We start from the raw sequence: 21,186 nt of genomic DNA, 5'->3' as shown, positions 1-21,186 counted from the left end.
CCAGGGATTGATGTGCGAGTCTCCAATTCAGGTCTCCAGTTCCCCCAAGAATTGGAGAACTATACATTTTGTTCCACACTGGAGTTAAAAAAGCTCCAGCAGGTAAGGTCTCATTCCACCGATTTTTCAAGTTTTGTAAAACCAGGTATACATGCTTCCAGACATATGTTGTAGATAGCCGTTTTCCCCGTGACGTGAAACACACGTAAGTTTGAGGAGAACACACCCTCTTGTTTTTTTGAGGCAATTTGAAGTTCAGGGAAATAGAGATGTGAGTCTACCACTTCATCCACCCCAGTCCACCCGATGTTTAGTCTATGAAAAGGTTTGAATTACTGCTTTCAAAACATTTTCCACAATACGAGCAGAACGAACACCAGTTTTTTATGAAAGTGAGCTAACAGGTAGCCAGGCATTCAAGGATGGCTGCAACAGGTCTCACACTGTTTATTCCAACACTGGTGAAACAATGCATAAACGACCTGGAGGTTGAAATTCTAGAGAATAAAGGATTCCGAACTAATGGCTCATGTACAAACTTTTGGGCATCGGATGATACCTCTAAATGTTGCACTCCGAGGACTTGCCAAGCATTCAAAAGGCTCTGATGAAAACTGGGGAGCTGAGACATGTCAACATGTTGCAGGTCGATGAGGAAAAGTTCACGGTCATATTTCAGACCTTCCACTTTCTGCAAACAGGAGTTTGTGAGAAGTCGCCAAGGAACACACTCACTGTACAGTAGGCGCTTAATCGTGGAAATTCGGAATGCCATTATCCGACTTCGGATATGCATCAGATTTTGACCACCCGCATTTCGGGATCTGCAGACCACGTCTGGGCCCAGCCAATGGTGGCCACCCCAAAAAAAAAATCAGTCAGAACCCTCTGAATGCCTGTGACCAAGTATCTCGGAGGTTCAAGTGGGATAACTATGCCAAATAAATGGAACCACCAGGTTGTTTATGATTGACACCCGTGTCTTAAGCGAGAGAAGTTGGTACAATCTTCTCCACCTTGCCAGTTTCAATTAAAAAATTTTCCAGGAAGTTCTCAATTTTTTTGTTCATACACTTCAATTCCTAGAAATAAGCCCAAATATTTAAACCCCTCACTACTCCACTGTATTCCTCCCGGTAAAACAGGCAGTGACGAGGAAGGGGATCTGGGGCCCAACCAAAAAGCTACACTTTTTTTCCAATTTACCCTTGCAGTGGAAGCAAGCTCAAACTGGGTAAGGTAACGAGAGACCTCAGAAACATCTTTTTGATTTGCAATAGCAACACAAATATCATCAGCATTAGCTGAAACAACGACTTTGGAGTTTTGTGAAAGAGGGACTCCTAACACTGAGTGAGCAATGTAGTAGAAGTAAAACTAATAAAGGTTCAACAGGTAGATTGTAGAGCATGCCTGATAGTGCACAGCCCTGACGGATGCCTCGCTAAAAGGGGAAAGGGTAACAAAGACTTATTAACCTTCAGCAGACAAGATGCATTTTTTGTACAATAATTTTTTTTTTTTATAAGCAATACATTTTTCCCCAAACCCTGTTCTCCTTAATACATCAAACAAAAAAGAATGCTTAACACTGTCAAAAGCTTTTTCTGGATCTAAAAGTAATAAACCAAAACCAGGAGATGTAGTTCGACCGAGACTGATCAAGTCTCTCACCAAAAAAAATATTATCGTATATGGAACGTGTGGAACACAGTATGATTGATCAGTGCCAATCAAGAAGGAGATGACTTCCTTTAGGCGGGTTGCAAGTGCTTTTGACAATATTTTATCGTCCGTGTTGAGGAGTGACACAGGCCGCCAATTTGCGGTCTCATGCAGGTTTCCTTTCTTCGGAAGGACACACAAAACTGCCCTCCGGCAGCTCAATGGCAATTCCCTTGTTCAACACTCTCCTGAAAGACCTCAAGAAGAGTAGGGCCTAGAATGTCCCAGAAAGCCTTTTAAAATTCGGCCAGAAGGCCGTCGAGTCCAGGGGCTTTCCCATCCTTGAGCGCAGCAGTAAGTTCTCCAAGAGAAATGCCAGGCTCAAGCAATTGTTGTTGGTCTTCAGACAGAGAAGGCAGCAGTTCAAGCATCGCATTCCTGTTATCCTCATTCACAGCTCTTTTTGCGAAGAGTTTAGAAAAATAGTCCTGCAGTTCATGCTTGATATCACTCTGGGAGGTCAACAAATCACCACCAGAAGAGCGCAAAGCATGGATTTGTTCTTGACCATTTTTTCCAAATTGAAGAATCCTTTGTTTGGTGTGTCAAGTTGGATTTTTTGTTCCGCAGTCGGACGAAAGCACCGGCCGCCCGCTCTTTCACCATTTCAGCCAGAAGGGTCCTTTTCTCTGACAACTGCTGGACATTCATGCTCGACAATCCAGCTTTCTGTTCACAGATAAGTATATCGTTTTTTAAAGCAGATATCACACCAAAAGCGTTGTATGTGCTGTAAGAGCAGTATTGTTGGCAAAAACATTTGATTTGGGACTTTGTGCAGTCCCACCATCATCGTCTTAAGTTCAAATATGAACCCTTTTGTGACTCGAATTTTTCCCATACCATTTTAAAAGCTTAACCATAAAATGTGCACTTTGTAAAAGTTTCAAATTAAAAGTCCAATATGCACTTCCATAGACGTGATGAGGAAAACCACACACCATAACAATCATGTGATGATCGGAAAAACCAGATGGCCTTATATAAGAGTTCTTAACAATGTTTACCATTTCATGATTAACATAAAATCTGTTGAGGCGAGCCAGCGTCAAAACATTTCTTGATGCACAAACCCATGTATACTGACGGATATTACGGTTTTGTACCCGCCACACATCCACCAGTTTAAACTTTTTGACTGGCTGTGCCAAAGGCCTTGCACTGGGTGGATGAGGCTCACGAGTGTTCCGATCAAGTTGTGGGTTGAGGGTGCAGTTGTAGTCACCCACCAGACACAACAACATGGTTAAGTCAATGGTGCTTACAAACTCTGCCACCTTGTACAGAAAGGCACCTCTTTCAGAGTTAGCACAAGGACAGTAAACATTTGTCATGCAAATCTTTAGGTTACTACTGACAAATTGCACAGACAGTAAGTAACCTTTGCAAATTTCCTTACAAGTTGTCTCCGAAGGCTGGAGTCGAGGATACAACACAATTGCCACACCAGCCTTGGCCTCAACAAGCGCACTCGAGAAAAAAAGACAACCTTTAAAGATTTTACACCACTCATCCTCAGAAGACTGATTTGCATGCGTCTCCTGTAGCATTAGCACATCATTTTTTTTCATTTTGGAAGAGCTGAAATACCTGGAGGCGACGCACACAACTGCGGCCTCCATTGATGTTCAGGGATGCTACTTTTATCTCCATTCTTTGTTATTCTTGAAGCTCTTTACCAGCCTGAGTAACACATTTCCTTCACCTTTGGAATTGAGGATCTGACATGTTAGCCTGATAAGGTTCACAAATCATACTCCTTGCAGTTTTAATGAAATCGTGTAAATTCGGGAAGTAATCTTTGATTTTTACGTATCTTTTCCTGAATGTATCATCCAGGAATTTAATCACATTTTCTTGAGACATTAAGGTTGTGTCGTTTCCCCCTTCATCCTCTTGAGAGCTAAAAGCACTAAAATGTGGGGTCGAAGAGGTTTCATCTGAATCAAGTGCTTCATCTCTGGCCTCTCCTATTACTTGTGGAACACTTACTTTTGGCTCAACAGAAAGTTCTGCTCTGTTTACGGACCCTCCGAATTTGCCTTGTCCATGCCCTTCCCCTCTACAACCCTTACATCATCTGTGAGGGAGGGGTTAACATTTAACTCACAGGGATTTTCCCCTTTAATAGCGAACGCAGTGAGCTTCATACTTAACGCGTGCACATGAGAGAATAGGAAACAACAACAACAACAACAACAACAACAACAACAACAACACAATACCCCTGGCGATTTGGAATCCATGTCGTTGGCTATGACCCTTTTGCTTCCGGTTTTTTTTTAAACGCTGTGCGGTGTATAAACACGATTGGGTTTTATTTCTATCTTGTGAACATTACTTTACATGTGCACATGAGAGAATAGGAAACAACAACAACAACACAATACCCTGGCAATTTGGAATCAGTGTCATTGGCTATGACCCTTTTGCTTCCATTATTTTTTTTGCTTCGTCTTTTTTTGTTTCCGGTTTTTGTCATGGGGAATGATGCATGCCGGGAGATAAAGGCATCGTCGGAGACATGAAAGACCCAAATATCAGACATGGTGTACATTTCCTCCACTGATTTTAATAAAGATATCTCCCGCATCATCAAAAAATAATTTTTCATCGTGATTTACATTATTTGATCGCTGATCCCGAATCCAGGCCGAAGTAACCGGAAATTGTGTATACAGTTGTGAACAAGTTATAGGTAAAGTCAGAAGTGAATGCAAGAAGAATTCTATGTTCGCTTCTAGTATTTTTTTTTTTTAGATAAGATCCTGTTCTAGGCGGTGTAGTTGTCATTGTGAAGGTAATGTTGAGGTAATATATTTTTTTTTTAGATGAGATCCTGTTGTAGGCGGTGTAGTTGTCATTGTGAAGGTAATGTTGAGGTAATATATTTTTTTTTTAGATGAGATCCTGTTCTAGGCGGTGTAGTTGTCATTGTGAAGGTAATGTTGAGGTATAATGTTGAGGATTTTTTTTTTTCAGATGAGATCCTGTTCTTGGTGGTGTAGTTGTTGTTGTGAAGGTAATGTTGAGGTATAATGTTGAGGATTTTTTTTTTTCAGATGAGATCCTGTTCAAGGCGGTGTAGTTGTTGTTGTGAAGGTAATGTTGAGGTAATAGGTAAAGTCAGAAGTGAATGTAAGAAGAATTCTACAATCACTTGTAGGCTTTGCCTATTCCATATTATCTATTTCTCCATCAGTGTCAGACATAGCTATTAACTCGTCTGAACAAGTTTGGCTAACAGGACAAACACTTAAAACATCCTGAGATACTTCACTGTTAGTCCGGGAGCCAACCGATCAAAATTAAAAAAAAATTGCCCGGTCTGCTGTAAAATTTTTGTGTTGATTTTCATAAAGAGACACCCTTTGAGTATATGAAAACCAATGTTGGCAATGGTGAAACTCTTGCGCAACAACACAGTCAACACTTTTGCGAGCCCCCTCTGATAACAAAATGTTGGCAAAAGCGAAGATGTAGGATGGGGGTAGGGGTAATTCATATTGTCCTAAAATCATAACCACTAAACCTATATACACAAATGACCCCTCATATTAAAGAGGAGTTCATTTCCTATATCACAATTGGTGTAGATTTAACCTACCTTCAATTGACAAGGTTATATGTCAAACAACAAAAGATTTATGTAACTCAGAAATGCTTGACTATCAATGGGGTCAGGAACAAGAACATACTTTTACATGCCATGGTTTTAAGGAAGATAAAATTAGAAATGGATTAACACAATATTGTGACATGAAACATCCTCTTCAGAGGAAGAGTCACTCTCTGAAACAACTCCACCACATGAACCTCTCTGACCAAGGCATATGCATGTCACTCAGCAAGGCACAGCAGCCTTTTTGCATGAACATCGTTTCAGACATTTGGATAATTTGCACATGCAAGACACCGTTTTGTCTATGTTTGGCTTGGCTGGCTTAGACATGAGAATTGGGACCAGTTTTCCATTGATAAGGGTTCTGCCAAATGTTGTGGCTGGGGGAAGTGCTCGGTCACTGAGATGTGCACGTCTATACAGAAGCAATTGATACAATGCTCTTAAAACAAGGAAGTAAAACGCATCTTCTGTTGCTGGCAGTGACCTAAGGTCTAATTTTGAAGAGACAAACATATGCTGCCTGAGGGTATCCAAACAGCTGAAACCTTTTTGGCCATGCAGAGCAGACCTGTATACTCTGGCCTCATCAATGACACATTCTGTTGCTGCCATTTCACTATCTCTTCCAAAATCAACAAGGTGGGGAAGGTTTCCTATCAGTCCCAGAGAAACCTGTGCCGCTCTTCTTTTCACAGGAACACAGGCATCATCCCAACTGACTGGAAGAGGGGCCTTGTTGTCCCTCTCTGGAAAGGGAAGGGTGATCGCCAAGACTGCAAAAACTACCGAGGGGTGACGCTGCTCTCAGTGCCGGGCAAGGTCTTTGCTCGGATAATTCTTGATAGGGTTTGCCACCATCTGCTTGAGCACCAGCGTCCAGAGCAGTCAGGCTTTACACCAAAGAGGTCAACGATTGACCGTATCCTTGCACTTCGTGTCCTCACCGAACACAGACGAGAGTTTCGGCAGGGGCTGCTTGCAGCCTATGTTGATCTCTGTAAAGCGTTCGATTCAGTGAATCGGGATGTCCTCTGGAGGATTCTTGGTCTTCGTGGGGTGCCACCGAAACTGATCGATCTGATGTCTGAACTCTACTCTGGTACTGAGAGTGCTGTGAAGTGTGGTGGTACCATCTCTGACTTATTTCCAGTTGTTACTGGAGTTCGTCAGGGATGTGTACTTGCCCCCACACTTTTCAGCACTTGTATGGACTGGATTTTAGGGAGGATGTCGGAGAGATCAAGTTGCGGTGCATCGTTTGGCAATGTCAAGATCTCAGACCTTGATTTTGCAGATGATGCAGTCATCTTTGCGGAGACTTTAGACATCCTCTTGGGGGCCCTCGAGGTGCTGAATGAGGAGTCGGAGCCGTTGGGATTACGGATTTCTTGGGTCAAAACTAAGATCCAGGCTTTCGGTGACATCTTGGATGCTGCTGTCCTGTCTGTGTCTGTTTGTGGTGAGGATGTTGAGGTCGTGGAGAGATTCACTTACCTTGGCAGTGATATTCATGTCTCCGCAGGTTGTGAGCCGGAGGTCAATAGACGTCTGGGTCGGGCCTGGGGAGTCATGGATTCACTGGATCATGGGGTGTGGCGCTGCCGGTACCTGTGCGGGAGGACGAAAGTCCGAGTCTTCAGGTCCTTGGTACTTCCAGTCTTGCTCTATGGGTGCGAGACTTGGACTTTGACCAAGGATCTGAGACGGAGACTTAATTCCTTTGGTACCAGGTCTCTTCGGAGAATCCTTGGCTATCGCTGGTCGGATTTTGTGTCCAACGAGCGGTTGCTGAGAGAGACTCGGATGAGATTTGTTACCTGCATAGTCCGTGAGCGTCAGCTGCGGCTGTATGGACATGTGGCTCGTTTTCCTGACGCTGATCCTGCTCACCAGATTCTCTCAGCGAGGGAGTCTCATGAGTGGAGGAGGCCAGTGGGCCGACCACGTGCCTCATGGTTGCAGCAGGTTGACCATCATCTCAAGGAGATGGGGATGGGCCTGGCATCTGCCTGGGGGATGGCCAGACGGAGGCCCCTGGAGTACCGGCGGAAAGTGGACGCAGCGACGCGCTGTTCTGGCACATGCTCCCATACCTGACCTGACCTCTTCTTTTCCCCTTCTGAATGGGTAGCTCACTGTGTCACATCCACACAACACATATGTGCACAGAAGTGTAGCTGCGACATCAAGAGGATTTTCTGGTACTTCTTGCTCAACACTTCTACCAGCTCATGAATAGGTAGGTATTGATTCTGCCGTTGTATCCAGAGTTCTTGCAATGTGTTCAAGCAGCAGAAGTGATATATACACAGCATAATTATGTCTGTATCTGTTGCATGCACAACAGCTCGATGGTGATCAAGATATTCCACACAATACGCAAGATGAGCAATAATCCTTGTGTCTGCCTCTTCATGTTCTTCACAAGGTAAGTCCAGAACTGAACTTGATGCTGATGTGATGGAAAGAGTGTGACCTTTGTTTTCCATCATACTACCAAGAATGATGGTCACTCCATCCGGAATAGCTTCAGGACTCTCACAAAGGGAAGTGCCAATGAAGTTCTGAAGATTTCCTTTATTTCTTGGATTCTTCATGAGTAAATTCCAGTCCGGAATTTCTAGACTCTTGGATGGTGAGAATTGTCTTGCCTGGTCTGTCTGGTTTCTCCTCTGCTGCTCATCACCCTTCAAAGTATGGCTATCATCAAAATCATACTGATCACCAATGATGTTGACACAGTTGCACATTTCAGGTTTCAACTGCAGGATACACCTGCTTGCGAAGATACAGCTGGGGAAGTTCACCAAATGTTTTCGCACCCATTTTTTGGTATTTATTTACAAATGCCATTGTGTCTACCAGATAAACTGTGTATAGGTCACTCTGTGGTAATGATGGCAGCTGTAAAACAACATCCTGCTCAGCTTCAGCAATTAGCACTGCCACGAAATCAGACTTGTTGCCTTTGCGCATTACAAACCCCTGTGCTAAGCGTGGATCAACCTCAAACAGGGATGATGGATAGTCTGTCCACTCATGGGAAAATGCAATCTGTCTTGTGACTGGGTCGGCATCTCGATAGAAACACAGCACACGTGTAGTTGCAGTCTCATCTTGATAGATCCTGATTAAACTCTGTTTCCTTGATGGTTTTGATTTCTTCTGTGAGGAGAAAGTTACGAGCTTCAGTGGTTCAATCTTAATAGAGACCACCTCTTCTGCTTTCATAATGGCTTCCATGCCCTTAGCTTGAGCATGGACCAAGTCTTTTGAAGCAGCCTTCTCACCAGTTGCTCTATTGAGCAGAACCACTTGGTTGTTACACTGGAATGGGTTTATCATCTGCTGGCATATCACTTTCTTGATCTCCTCAACATGCATATGTTCTTCTGTTGCCTGCTTCTGTGTTTCTCCATGATGAGTAGATTCCTGTTGGCCTAGATTAGCCATAGACTTTATGTTCTCTGATACAGCTGTGAGAAATGGTGCTGTTTTCACATATTTATCTCGAGCAGCTGGTGCCTGAGATATGCCTTTGAACAGAGATGTCTTCCCTTCATTGTTGTATGTCTGCTCCAGGGCCATGTCACTCCAAACACCATTGAATTTTCCTTTGGAAGAGTGAACTGTGAAGTACCCAACCTGGATCCAGCAAACCTTAACCGAACTGTGTTCAATAGAGTAAGAGGATTTTGTGGGTAGGGGGAACTTTGGTTGACAAAAATGTTAATTTTCTCTTTAAAAATTGATAGAACTCAATCAAATTTGCTGTTTTAATTAGCCATGGATACCAAGTTCATATCACATTAAGAGAAATTAGTATTCTAATGCAGCATCTGCCTATGATAAGAAAAGTTCTAAAGGCCATCTTCAAAAAACGTTATTTTTAAGGCATTTTTCACAAAATTATGTACTTTTACGAGGTTTACTTTCACAAAGGCAATTTTTTTTTGTCATTTTACAATGCACTGATTGAATTCTTACATTTAGTTCACATTTATTTTTCATGAATGTGATTTTTTAATTTTTTTAGAAATTTTATTGACAATTGCTGTTTTATCAAATTTTTCAAATCTTCCTCAAACAAAAATGGCCGCCAAAATTTTTCGCAAGAGCTTATGAATTGCCAACATTGGTTTTCATGAACTGCAAACATATATCTAAACATCCTGGGGGTGTAAAATTTTATAGCAGAGGCTGTAAGGTCCAACCCTAAAACAGCCTCGTACACAGGTTGGCTCCCGGACTATGTTCTCTGTGTCCCACTCAGATTCGGCCAGTGGAGCAAGCGAAGTTTCCACATCCACACACAACTCCGGTACCACCAAGGGGTTTCCAATGTCAGACGTACCTAGGAGGTCCACCGAGCCTGACACGATCTGGACCTTATTCTGCTCCTTAGCATCAAAGGCATCAACATTTGTCGGTTTTCGGCCTTTTTCCTGGTATCCGTAACAGATACCTCCATATCGTCCACACTGTCCTGTACAGTGGATGGTAAAGGAGAGGAAGCAACCACTTTCACTTCCTCGTTTGGTGGGGGTGGATTAATTACGTCATGATTACACACCCTCTCTCCAACGCCGGTCAGGGTGGACGAGTCCAATTCGTCGAACACCTCAGCCGGTGGGGTGGGGCTAGGCTCCCGATTCACCTTCTCCCCATTAGTTTGTGGTGAGGAAGAATCGTTCCTCACCGCACCTTCACTTTCCTGCGGTGTAACCACATTGGGACAAACACTCTTCATGTGCCCGTAAGCTCCAGACCCAAAACACATCATGACCTCTGAGGAGACAAACATTTTATATTCAAACCCGTCGATTTTTACACTGAGTACAACATTCAGTGTTTTTCCATTTTCAGGTAGTATCATATAAACCACTCTTTTAAAGGACATGACGTGGTTAAATTTATGGCTAACATTACGCATCGACACAACCTTACCGAACTTGTTTAACTGGTTACACAAGTCCTGGTTCCTTATAAATGGTGGAATATTATTAATGTTAACTTTAACTGTTGGGGCCTGTAAAGCGAACACAGAGAGGTAAGTGTTCGGTTCGATGAACAGGCCATGCTCAACCACCGTGGTGACCACGTGTTCCTCCGACACAAACACCACAAACTTCTTATTCATGCGAGAAGCAGCACAAACATTATGTAAACCAACGATGTTACCGATGGCGGAAAGCACATCGTTAAATTCCTCCTCACTGGGAGGGAAGCAAAAAACAGCGTTTTTACGAGTTAGTGGCTCAAACATCTCGACACGGAAACGTTCACCCGCCATTCTAACTCAAGAAAACAAGTTAGTAAACTTTATCAAGAGAAATAAGGCGTTTTCACAAACACCAAGAAGTCAACGATTAAAGTTGAGAATTAACAAAGAACAAGGTCACAGTGAACGAGAAAAACCTCGCCAAGCGGCCATGCCAGGCCTTCGGCCTACTATTTTCTCGACATGAGACCGTGTGTCTCTGTCTGTGTGTCTCTCTCTCTCCCTAAAAAAAAAACACGGGAAAAGTCCACAAGTAAACAACGAACACATGGGAAACGAAAAATGGGGAAAGTGGAAACACCAAACAGCACAGCAGAGGAGGGGTACTCACGACACGAAGCAAGGAGCGGCCATGACAGTACATACAATGTACCAACAGCCAGCAGGGGGTGAGAGAGAGAGAGAGATAGACAGAGATAGACAGAGATAGACAGAGAGAGACAGAGAGAGACAGAGAGAGACAGAGAGAGACAGAGAGAGACAGAGAGACAGAGAGACAGAGAGACAGAGAGACAGAGACACAGAGACACAGAGACACAGAGACACAGAGACACAGAGACACAGAGAGACAGACTTGACGTTTGACTCCTTTTATTATAAAAATACAAAAAAACCAAAGGAGATAAAAGAAAAACAGGTTTCAAAGAGAAATCAACAAAGTCAAAGAAACACCAAAAAAAAGCAATTCAAAACAAAGAAAATTCAAGGGCACAAGGAAAGAAAACACTACACGTAAATTTCTAATACATTTTCATTTACATTGCACATCTTACAAACACACCAAGTTTCAACAAAGGTATTATATATTTTCATTATTCCTGTAATAATTAAATTGTAGTTTAAAAAGAGTTGAAACCAGGGATTGGAAATGCAAAATCACATTACATTGCTCAAAAGGTTTGCCTTTAATTTTGGCTTTCCTCGACAGGTAGATCGGTAATTTTACCTCCGATAGGACATAGTTCAAAAACATTAACAACTTTTCGGTACCGGAATTGACTCTGAGGCCAAAAATAAAAAAAAACCGGAGTGAAAAGGGGACATTTACCCGATGAAATATATTGTTCAATAAAAGAAAAAGGGGGCACAATCACACAATCAATATATCCATGGAACAAATCTTCAGTGATGTTACAAAAGGAACAAAGCACTGATACAGCAACATCAATTCGGTTGACAAAAGTGTTTGTTGGCAGTGACCAGTGAACAAGTCTCCATTGCAAGTCTCCTGATCTTTTTGTTATTGGTGTGCAATACATCGATTCCCATGCAGGTTCAGAAGAGGTGGCATATGGCAAAAGCGTTTTCCATCTCAGTACTCCTACTGCAGAGGTATCTATATATTAATACTGAAGGACCAATTTTGTGCTCCTCTGAGCGGTCGCGTCATGTTTTTCTTGGTACTCTGACCTGGACTGAAAGAAACGTCGTACCTGTAAGAGTGCATCCATCGCACCTTGTGGCAATAGTCAACCTTCAACACTGAAGCATCTATATATTAATACTGAAGGACCAATTTTGTGCTCCTCCTAGCGGTCACGTCACGTTTTTCTCGGTACTGTGACCTGAGAAGTTTTGACACGGTGTACGTCAAAGTGGACAAGTCCACAAATCAGCTGACTTCTTCACAAGGAGTAGTGTACACCAAAAGTCGTGCACAAAGACGTTTTGTAGGCCTCATTAGGTAAGGCCATGGAGTACATCGACTGGGATCTGGCTCTTACAAGAGCCGCCACTGGTTGTCATATTGGGCTCATGGAACGGAATCCATCTGTGACGGGGTTTCGGCTCGTATATATTAATAACAGAAAGACAAAAAACGATAAATAGATTTACTGTCAAGATTATGAAATAAACAAGAAGCAATACTGACTGGAGATGGAGTAAACCTAGTGAATTGGACAAGTAAGCTCAGAAGTGAAGGCTTATGGGGTGTCCATTGGACCTCCGTACTCCACTGCAACCCAAGTTTAAAGGATGTACGGATGACATCATCAAGTACTTTACCTACAGCTCTTAATGACCTGGTGCCAGTGATTTCAGCAATTTCTTTAACAGACTTCCAGCAACAATTGGATGTGTCACGAAGATGCCAAACATTTTTGATACCAGCTGAAATGAAGTTTTGTAAAAAAAAAACAATGGCTTTTGGGAACATTGGGAAAGAGTGGGTTGAGGAATAGAGGTTCTCCCACAAACATTTTGATATCATAAAAAACCCTCTGGCAGGTCACCACTCCTGCTTGCCAAGCATTCAACAGACTGGTAAAACAGAGGAAGGTGAGACGTGTCAATCTTTTTTGATTCAATTAGGAACAACTCAAGGCCGTAGCCGAGCAATCCAGCTTGTCTCAATATTCGTTGTGCTACGGGGCGACAGGGCAGTTTTTCCACATTGATCACTCGTTGTATCGACTTCAGCCGAAAGGCCATCAGACGACACTTTACGTCAATGAGCCCTTGGCCACCATCAGACAAGGGGCGACAGAGTAAATCTGACCGCAACCAATGATAACCATTCCAAAATTTTTTTACCACTATCTGTTGAATCTCTTTAAGCAAGATATCTGATGGCTATAAACAGATGAATTTGTGCCACAAGACAGAGGTAACTAAAGTATTAATAATTAGTATACGACCTCTGAAAGACATTTGCGGAAGGAACCTTTTCCATTTGTTAAGACATTTGGTTACGTGATCTACCACTCCTTACAAGTTAATAAGGGAGTACTGGTGAGGGCCAAGATAAGCAACTAAGTATTTCACCCCCTCTCTCGTCCACCTTAGATCTTTCGGAAGAGACTGAGGTGGCACCAAGGTAAGCCCACCGGATGTACATTGAGCTGAGGACACCCACAGAGCTTGACTCTTTTGCCAATTACACTGCAAATGTGAAGCAAGATGAAACTTATGTAAAGATCCAAGAAGAGTGGTTAGATCCTGATCATTTTTAATTACTATACAGACATCATCAGCGTATGCAGACACGACGATAGGGTGTTCTTCTGGAGACGGTACAAAGCCAGAAAGAGAGTTCCTAAGATTAATTAGTAATGGCTCAAGACAAAGGCGAAACGGTAAACCTCACAATGGACAGCCTTCCCGAACACCCCTCTGAACCTGAATGGGAGAGCAGAGACCATCGTTTACCTTACACAAACTAGATATACTGTTGTATAACAACTTAACAATACTGATGAACCTTTCACCCAGACCAAACTTTTGCAACACATGAAACATATAAATGTGGTCAATGCTATCAAAAGCCTTTTTGACATCAAGGAAAATCAAACCAACCCCCGCCCCCTCTTCCTCTTTAAGACCACAACCAATCAAATCTCTAACTAAAAAGATGTTATCAGAGATTGATCTCCTTGGAACACAGTAGCTCTGGTCATGATGAACGAGAGTCCCGACGACAAGTTTTAGCCGATTGGCCAACAATTTGGAAAAGAGTTTGTAGTCAGAACATAATAAGGAGATGAGACGCCAGTTCTTGATTTGACGGAGATTGTCGCTTTTTGGGAGACGACAAACCACCGCTCTTCGACAGCTGAGAGGCAGTATGCCAGAAAGTAAACTTTCCTGCAGAACCAACAGTGCTTCTGGACCTAAGATGTCCCAAAATGCTGTAAAAAAATTCCACTGGAAGTCCGTCGATTCCAGGGGCTTTTCCACGTTCAAAGCTATTCAGAGCCATGCCGAGTTCCTCCAGGGTAAGCGGCTTTTCAAGAGCTTGACGCTGACCACAACTCAAAGAAGGAACATGATTTGTCATCTCATCAACACAATCTTTAAAACACAGATTCCTTCGCAAATAAATCAGAAAAATAATTTTTCACAAGTCTTTTAACATCACTTTCATTTTGTATAATAGTGCCTTGAGCATCCAACAAGGAGAGAATCTGCCTTTGGGATTTCTTAACCCCTTCTAACTGGAAAAACCTTTTATTTGGGGTGTCAGAAAACTTCACATTTTGGATTCTGAGTCGAACTGACATCCCCATGACTTTTTCATGAATCAATTCTCTGAGATAAGCTTTTTTTTCTAATAATAACCGAAGTTTCCTGTCATTTTGAGCTTTAGCCAAGTCTTCCTCGAACTGCAAAATTTCAGTTTCCAAGAGTGAAACAGCAATTTTATTCTTGCTCGTGGAAAAGGACTGATAACATTGACAGAAAACACGAATTTGAGCTTTTGTGTTGTCCCACCATAACTGGATAGAAGCATAGGAAGGTTTACTTTGGATAAGTTTTTCCCAAAACCTACGAAAAGCGTCAGTAAAAAAAACAATCCTCCAACAAGCTGGTATTGAAGGTCCAATACGCACTTTTTTGCGTTAACTGAGAAGAGGATAAACCAAGCACTACCAAGTGATGATCAGAGAAAATGGAAGGAAAGATGTTACAAGACATGAGGATGTTTCTAAAAGTGGAGTTAATGTACCATCTATGCAGCCTTGCAAGTGTTATCAGCCCATTAGCACACCGGCACCATGTGTACTGAGATGCTGTACGGTGCTGCATGCACCAAGCATCGAGTAGACAAAGTAATGAAAAACAACAAGATATGTGTTTATGAGATTCAGGATGTGGTTCTGGTGTATTCCTATCTAAATTAGGTTCAAACGTGCAATTGAAATCTCCTCCAATACAAATACAGTGATCAAAGACTATAGTATGGAAGTAATTAGCCAGATGTGTAAAAAAAAATCTTTACGAGCCCCGCTCTCACTAGAAGCATAGACATTAAGCAAGGTGAGGTGAAATCCTTCATACACGAACTCTAATGATGCCAAGTGTCCTTGAACTATTTCAAGGAAACTATACGAGTCAGGAACAAACCCTGGACGAAGCATAAATGCAACACCCGCCGAGACAGAAGACAAATTACTGAAGAAACAAAGCCCCTTGTTCAGGCAGAGCCAGTCAGACTGTGAAGTCTCTGTTATGTGTGTTTCTTACAACAAACAGACATCCACATGTTTCTGAAGCAACAAGTTTTTAACTTGGATCCGATGCAAACGGTTAGCACCACCCCCATCCATGTTTAAGGTGCCAAAAAGCACTTCCTTTCTTTTCATCCTGTATCAGGGGGGTTTGGCAGCTGTTGAGAACATTCTAAACCTGCTTTTGTAATAAATTTCCTCAGTCTGTGAATTTGTGGTTTAGTTATTTCAAAATCTTTACAGTTCCTAATTATACACTTTGCAGTCTGCGTGAAGGAAAGCAAGTCAGGAAAGTGTTGATGAATGATGACATTCCGCTGCCTAAACGTCTTTCAGAAAGGATACAATAACCTGGGGAGATATCTGTAAATGATCAGATGATGACTGTGACAGATCAGTTACCTCCATGTCATCATCATCTGAAGCAGACAGCCCAGATAACCTTCCACGAGGTTCGTAAGTATCACCCTGGACCTTCACAAACACGTCTAACAGGGGTACCGAGTGATGCACGGTGGTACTTTGTGAGTCCTGTTTAACACTTTCATCAACATGAGATGGGGCCTCTAATCCACCATCTTGTACAACTACGTCGGGCACCTCTACCGAGGCCTCACAAACTGTATGTTGATCATTTGTTGGGGTGGGAACATCGCATGGAGCCGCAACACTATTTCGGTCTGTCTCAGGAAAACAGAGTGCTGATACCTCCCGACATTCTACACACGGTTCAGTAACACCAAGAGACACTTCACCGCTATCTGAAGGACCCGGACCACACTGTACACTTTGAAATACATTCTCGTTATCGGAAACCATTCCATCCTTTTTTTCATTCCGATGAGGTTCCTCAGTTACCAGAACAACCATGTCCAGCACGACTACCTTGGGAGAGCTAGTGGGGTCACGAGGAGCAGACGATCTACGTTTTTTTGACACGTTAATAAAATCATCCTTTCCGTCCTCACAATGTAAGGGAACAGTATGAGCGGGAACGTTGGGTTCACTGGGCATCACCTCCTCCACCAGACGAGGTTGTGGGTCATTAACCGTTTCACAATCTAAATCAACATGTCCCAATTCCCCACACTTCAAACAAAATCTTTTTAAATGGCCAAAGGCTCCACAAAGAAAACATGTTAAAGTCGCCGATGAAGCATACACATGGTAATCATAATTATCAATTTTAATCTTAAAAGAAACCTTTAAACTCGTGTCCTCCCCATGGTCCGGCAGCACCATGTAAAGTTGCCGCCGAAAGCTCATCACGTGCTTTGCCTTGTCCTGGCGGCACCCGAGGGGGATCATCGAGATCTTTGACACAATTTTCCCGTAACGAGACAACACAGAGACAAGTTGTTGATTCGACACGAAAGGAGGCACGTTAGAGACGATCATTTTCATTGCCGGGACATCCATCGGGGAGGCCATAACAAAGTGACCACTGTGTGTGGATAACCCAGAACTCACGACGTCGTGAACAAGACGAACATCGGAGACGAACAGCACGACCTTCTGATTCATGCGTGACGCAGCAGGGACATGCTCAATGCCGATAACGTCTCCAACGGACAAAACAATCTCCTCAGTAAGAACCCCGTCGGGGGGGGGACACAAATTGGAGCGTTTTAACGAGTACGTACCTCGAAAGCAGCATCGTGCTGCGAACGAGTCGCCGCCATGTTACAACCAAGACGCGACGCTCGTCGTCGTCTTCCTCACTGATATGAGGAAGAGGAAGTTAACAACGCACTCCTACTTTCCCGAAATTGGGAAGGAAAGGAAAGCGAAATAAAAACCAAAATAAAGCAGGTTTAAAGTGAAAGGCTTTTAAATAATGAATGGACTAACAGGGCACCGCCCAAAAACCGACGATACCCTGACTAACCCCGCGACGATCACGATATATATCTATCTCTGTCTCTCTGTGTCTCTCTGTCTCTGTCTCTGTCTCTGTCTCTGTCTCTGTCTCTGTCTCTGTGTCTCTCTCTCTCTCTCTCTCTCTCTCTCTCTCTCTCTCTCTCTCTCTCTCTCTCTCTCTCTCTCTCTCTCTCTCTCTCTCTCTCTCTCTCTCTCTCTCTCTCTCTCCCCCCCCCCCTCCACACAGAGAAGGGAAACACGGGGAAAACTCACAAACAAAAAACACGAGCACAGAGAGACGAAATGGGGAAATGGGGAAACACAAACCAGCACAACGGAGGACGGGCACTCACGACACGAAGTGAGCAGCCGCCATGACAGTGCACACGACGGACCAATAGGGGGAGAGAAAGAGAGAAAGAGAGAAAGAGAGAAAGAGAGAAAGAGAGAAAGAGAGAAAGAGAGAAAGAGAGAAAGAGAGAAAGAGAGAAAGAGAGATATGAAATATGAAATATGAAATATTTGGTTTGACTCGTCGGGAATTCGAACCGCTGACCTCCACCCAGTCTCACAGTGGATGCTCCGATCTCCAACCGAGGAACACAAAGGTCAAAGCAAGACCACGACCCGTGACCTCTCCGATCAGGCCAGAAATGTCAAGGTTGAAGATCTTTCGTGGTGTATTTTGGTTAGTGATGTATTTGTTACTCGAGAGGATAAAGATCCACATAACCCGGTACTCGAACCTTTAGATTTGAGTATTTATATTGAAATGTTTTTCATGATCGAATCGGTTTTTGAATCATTGGGAATCGAATTGCCCACTTTTAAATCACTTTCTTTGTAAAGGTCATGCTCGGCGGTTCGCCATTTCCTTCCCAGCAGTATTGAGGGAAGGAATTTGGAATTTGTTCAGGGTGCCGGCAATAGCTCTCCCACTCTTCATGAAGGACACCATGGGATCTTTAACGTCCACTAACTATTTCCGTGGAAGGGAAACAGTTTAACGTGGATCCGAGTGACGGGACACACATCGATGGATCACCCTGCCTGTGGAACACCAGGATGACAGTTTGTGGCTTGGTCTGGATTCGTACCCAGGTTGTACAGCTTCAAGTGAGTGTGCATACCCCTGGGCCATCCTGCCAGCCCTTCCCACCCACACCAGGGCTGGAAATGATTGTTCAGGTTCATCGCAACACACAAAACGTGTCTTTTCAAACCACAATGTAACATGCGTCATCAGGATGTTCGGTTTATTCGATCGGCCCTTGTTATTGAGGGTAACTGTGGTGTATCCGAAGGATTGTGGGGTGAAAGGCCAGACAACATTGAGGAGCACACTGCGCATGCGCGTGGTGGGAGCTTCACGGAACATCACAGCATTTCCCCCCAAGTAAAATTTTGCACAAGATTATTCCCCATCAACACTAATACAACATTGTTAGTTACAATCACAAAATCAATCGCTCCGATGCCTTGCATGTGCGAATAGAGCGTTCAAAGATGGGTGACTGACTGTTCTTGTGGAACACCAACAGCGGCAGCCTCAAGAGGAGATGGAGAGGAAGGAGGAGGAGCAGGCTCCACCACAGCACTACCGGGCTCGGACTCAGTGGGCTCAGGCACTTGGCTCACAATCGGAACAGACACCAGGGAATCACCCTCAAAGGGCTGAATATCGTTTGGAGGATAGGGGTCACAATGCCTCTGGCGGAGCTGGTCAAGACGTTTACATCTGTATGTCCATTTAATTGGATAGTTCCACAACAAATATGGAGTTGCCAATTCGATTTATAACATGAACAGTGAGCCATTTAGATCCACGGCCGGGATTCAGCACAAAAACAGGATCGAACACATTGATGGCACGTGGAACTGAGGTCCTGTCATGGTCCCACTTCTGTTTAAACTGGTGGTCCGCAACCCTGGACGAATCATTCATATGAATCAGGTCGAAGCGTGTCTTTAGCATTCGACCAAACATCATTTCTGCGGGTGTGCGTCCAGTGGTTTTGTGCGGACGTGTCCAATGTGTAAATAACAAACGTAATAACTTGGTTTGCAGAGAAGAACCGTCATTTTCCCTTTTGAGACCATTCTTGATCACCTGGACTGCTCTTTCGGCCTGACCATTCGAAGCAGGTTTGAAGGGAGCACTGCGATAGTGCTTGACACCATTTTGTTTCAAGAAATCCTGAAACACAGTGCTGGTGAAACTAACTGGCCATTATCACTAACTACAAAATCTGGCAAACCATGAGTGGCAAACATGACAAAAACTTTCAACCGTGATTTCGCTCGTACAGGATGATAAGGCTAAACATTCAATCCACTTTGAATGAGCATCGATAACAACCAAAAACATGTTTCCTAAGAATGGACCAACGTAATCGATGTGAATTCTAGACCATGGTTTGGAAGGCCAAGACCACGTGTGAAGCGGTCCCTCAGGTGAGTTCAGGGCAGTTGCCTGACACACGGAGCAATGGCGAACGTAGCTCTCTGGGTTTTCATCTATACCCGGCCACCAAACATGGCTCCTGGCAATTGACTTCATGGTTACAATCCCTGGATGTGATTCATGTAGCTCATCACACACCTTGTTTCAACCTTTGGGCGGTACAATGACCCTGCTGCCCCACAGCAGGCAACCATAATGTAAAGACAACTCATTTTTATGAGCAAGGTAACAATGAGGGGTATTTGTCAAGAATGGCATCGTTATTAACATCACAAGCCATCAATTTGACCACAGGCCAATCAAGTTTGTTGAATTCAGGCCAATTACGCCCAAACAATGTCGGCCCATTTCCCTGAATGATCCACAAGGGTAGCTTCCATGACACATCATTGTAGGTGACCTTGACCTCCGCACTCCCTATCACAGGTATCAGCTCATTGGTGTAAGTTCGCAACTTGGCGTTCACCGGTCTGAGTACTGGCCTCGCTGTCTCCTGGCTAAACAGCCTATTGAAAGTTTCGGAGCTCATGATTGAATGTATGACCCCAGTGTCCAGCTCCATCTCCACGGCAACATTCTCCCTGACATCCACCACAATGGGTTTGCTTTTATCTGACATATTAAGCAAATCATGCTCCTTTGAAGCAGGAGGTATTGCTTCACCACCGGTCACTGGCGTGGCCAAACCAATCATGTGGTGATTCGTACCGTGTTGGGATGTCTGGCGACACATTTTGCATAGATGGCCAAGTTTCCCGCAGTTATAACAGGAGCAGTGTTTGAAATGACACAGGTGGGGTAAGTGCCTGCCCCCACAAGGCCAACACGGTTTACCTGTTAGAGAACCCGACGATCCACTGCTCTGCTTTGGCACAGATGAGCTCACATGATGGAACGAGGTGATGTGTTGAGCAGATCTGTGAAATTGAGGATAGCTGGGCTTCACAGCTGATGATGGTGATGAGCTCAGTTTGTTTACATCATTGCATGGACTCGGCTGGGAGTCTCGCTCTCTGCCTCTGATAACATGCAGCCCCTCATCCGTAGTCATGCAGGCAGTTGTGATTGGCACAGCTTTAGTCAGATCGAGATCGGGAACAACCAACAATTTCCAGAAGATCGTCTCCTTATTGATGCCAGTAACAAAAACATCTCTCAACATATTCGGTGCCCAACGTGGCACCGAATTCACAATATTCAGCCAATCTGCGAAGGACAGCAACAAACTCAGACACCAACTGACCTTCCTTCCTCCCATGAGTGGAGAACCTGTACCGGGACA

At 43.7% G+C, this 21,186-nt stretch overlaps 1 protein-coding gene across 1 annotated transcript in view; it reads right to left on the bottom strand.

Moving 5' to 3' along the window:
- The window catches only part of LOC147022640 (FERM domain-containing protein 6-like), a 102,447-nt gene extending 85,082 nt beyond the window's left edge, over positions 1–17,365 (bottom strand). Inside the window, exon 1 of the mRNA XM_085887383.1 lies at positions 17,224–17,365. Within this exon, the coding sequence (XP_085743509.1) occupies positions 17,224–17,237 (14 nt within the window). The 5' untranslated portion in view covers positions 17,238–17,365. The remainder of the gene's footprint in view (positions 1–17,223) is intronic.
- Between the last annotated feature and the right edge of the window lie 3,821 nt (positions 17,366–21,186).

Source organism: Eptatretus burgeri, chromosome 7 (assembly GCF_056783735.1).
Source record: "Eptatretus burgeri isolate ZD-2024b chromosome 7, Ebu_testis_v1, whole genome shotgun sequence".
Taxonomy (NCBI): Eukaryota; Metazoa; Chordata; class Myxini; order Myxiniformes; family Myxinidae; genus Eptatretus; species Eptatretus burgeri.
The sequence above is the reverse complement of the archived record's forward strand: the minus strand, read 5'-3'. Positions and strand labels throughout refer to the sequence as shown.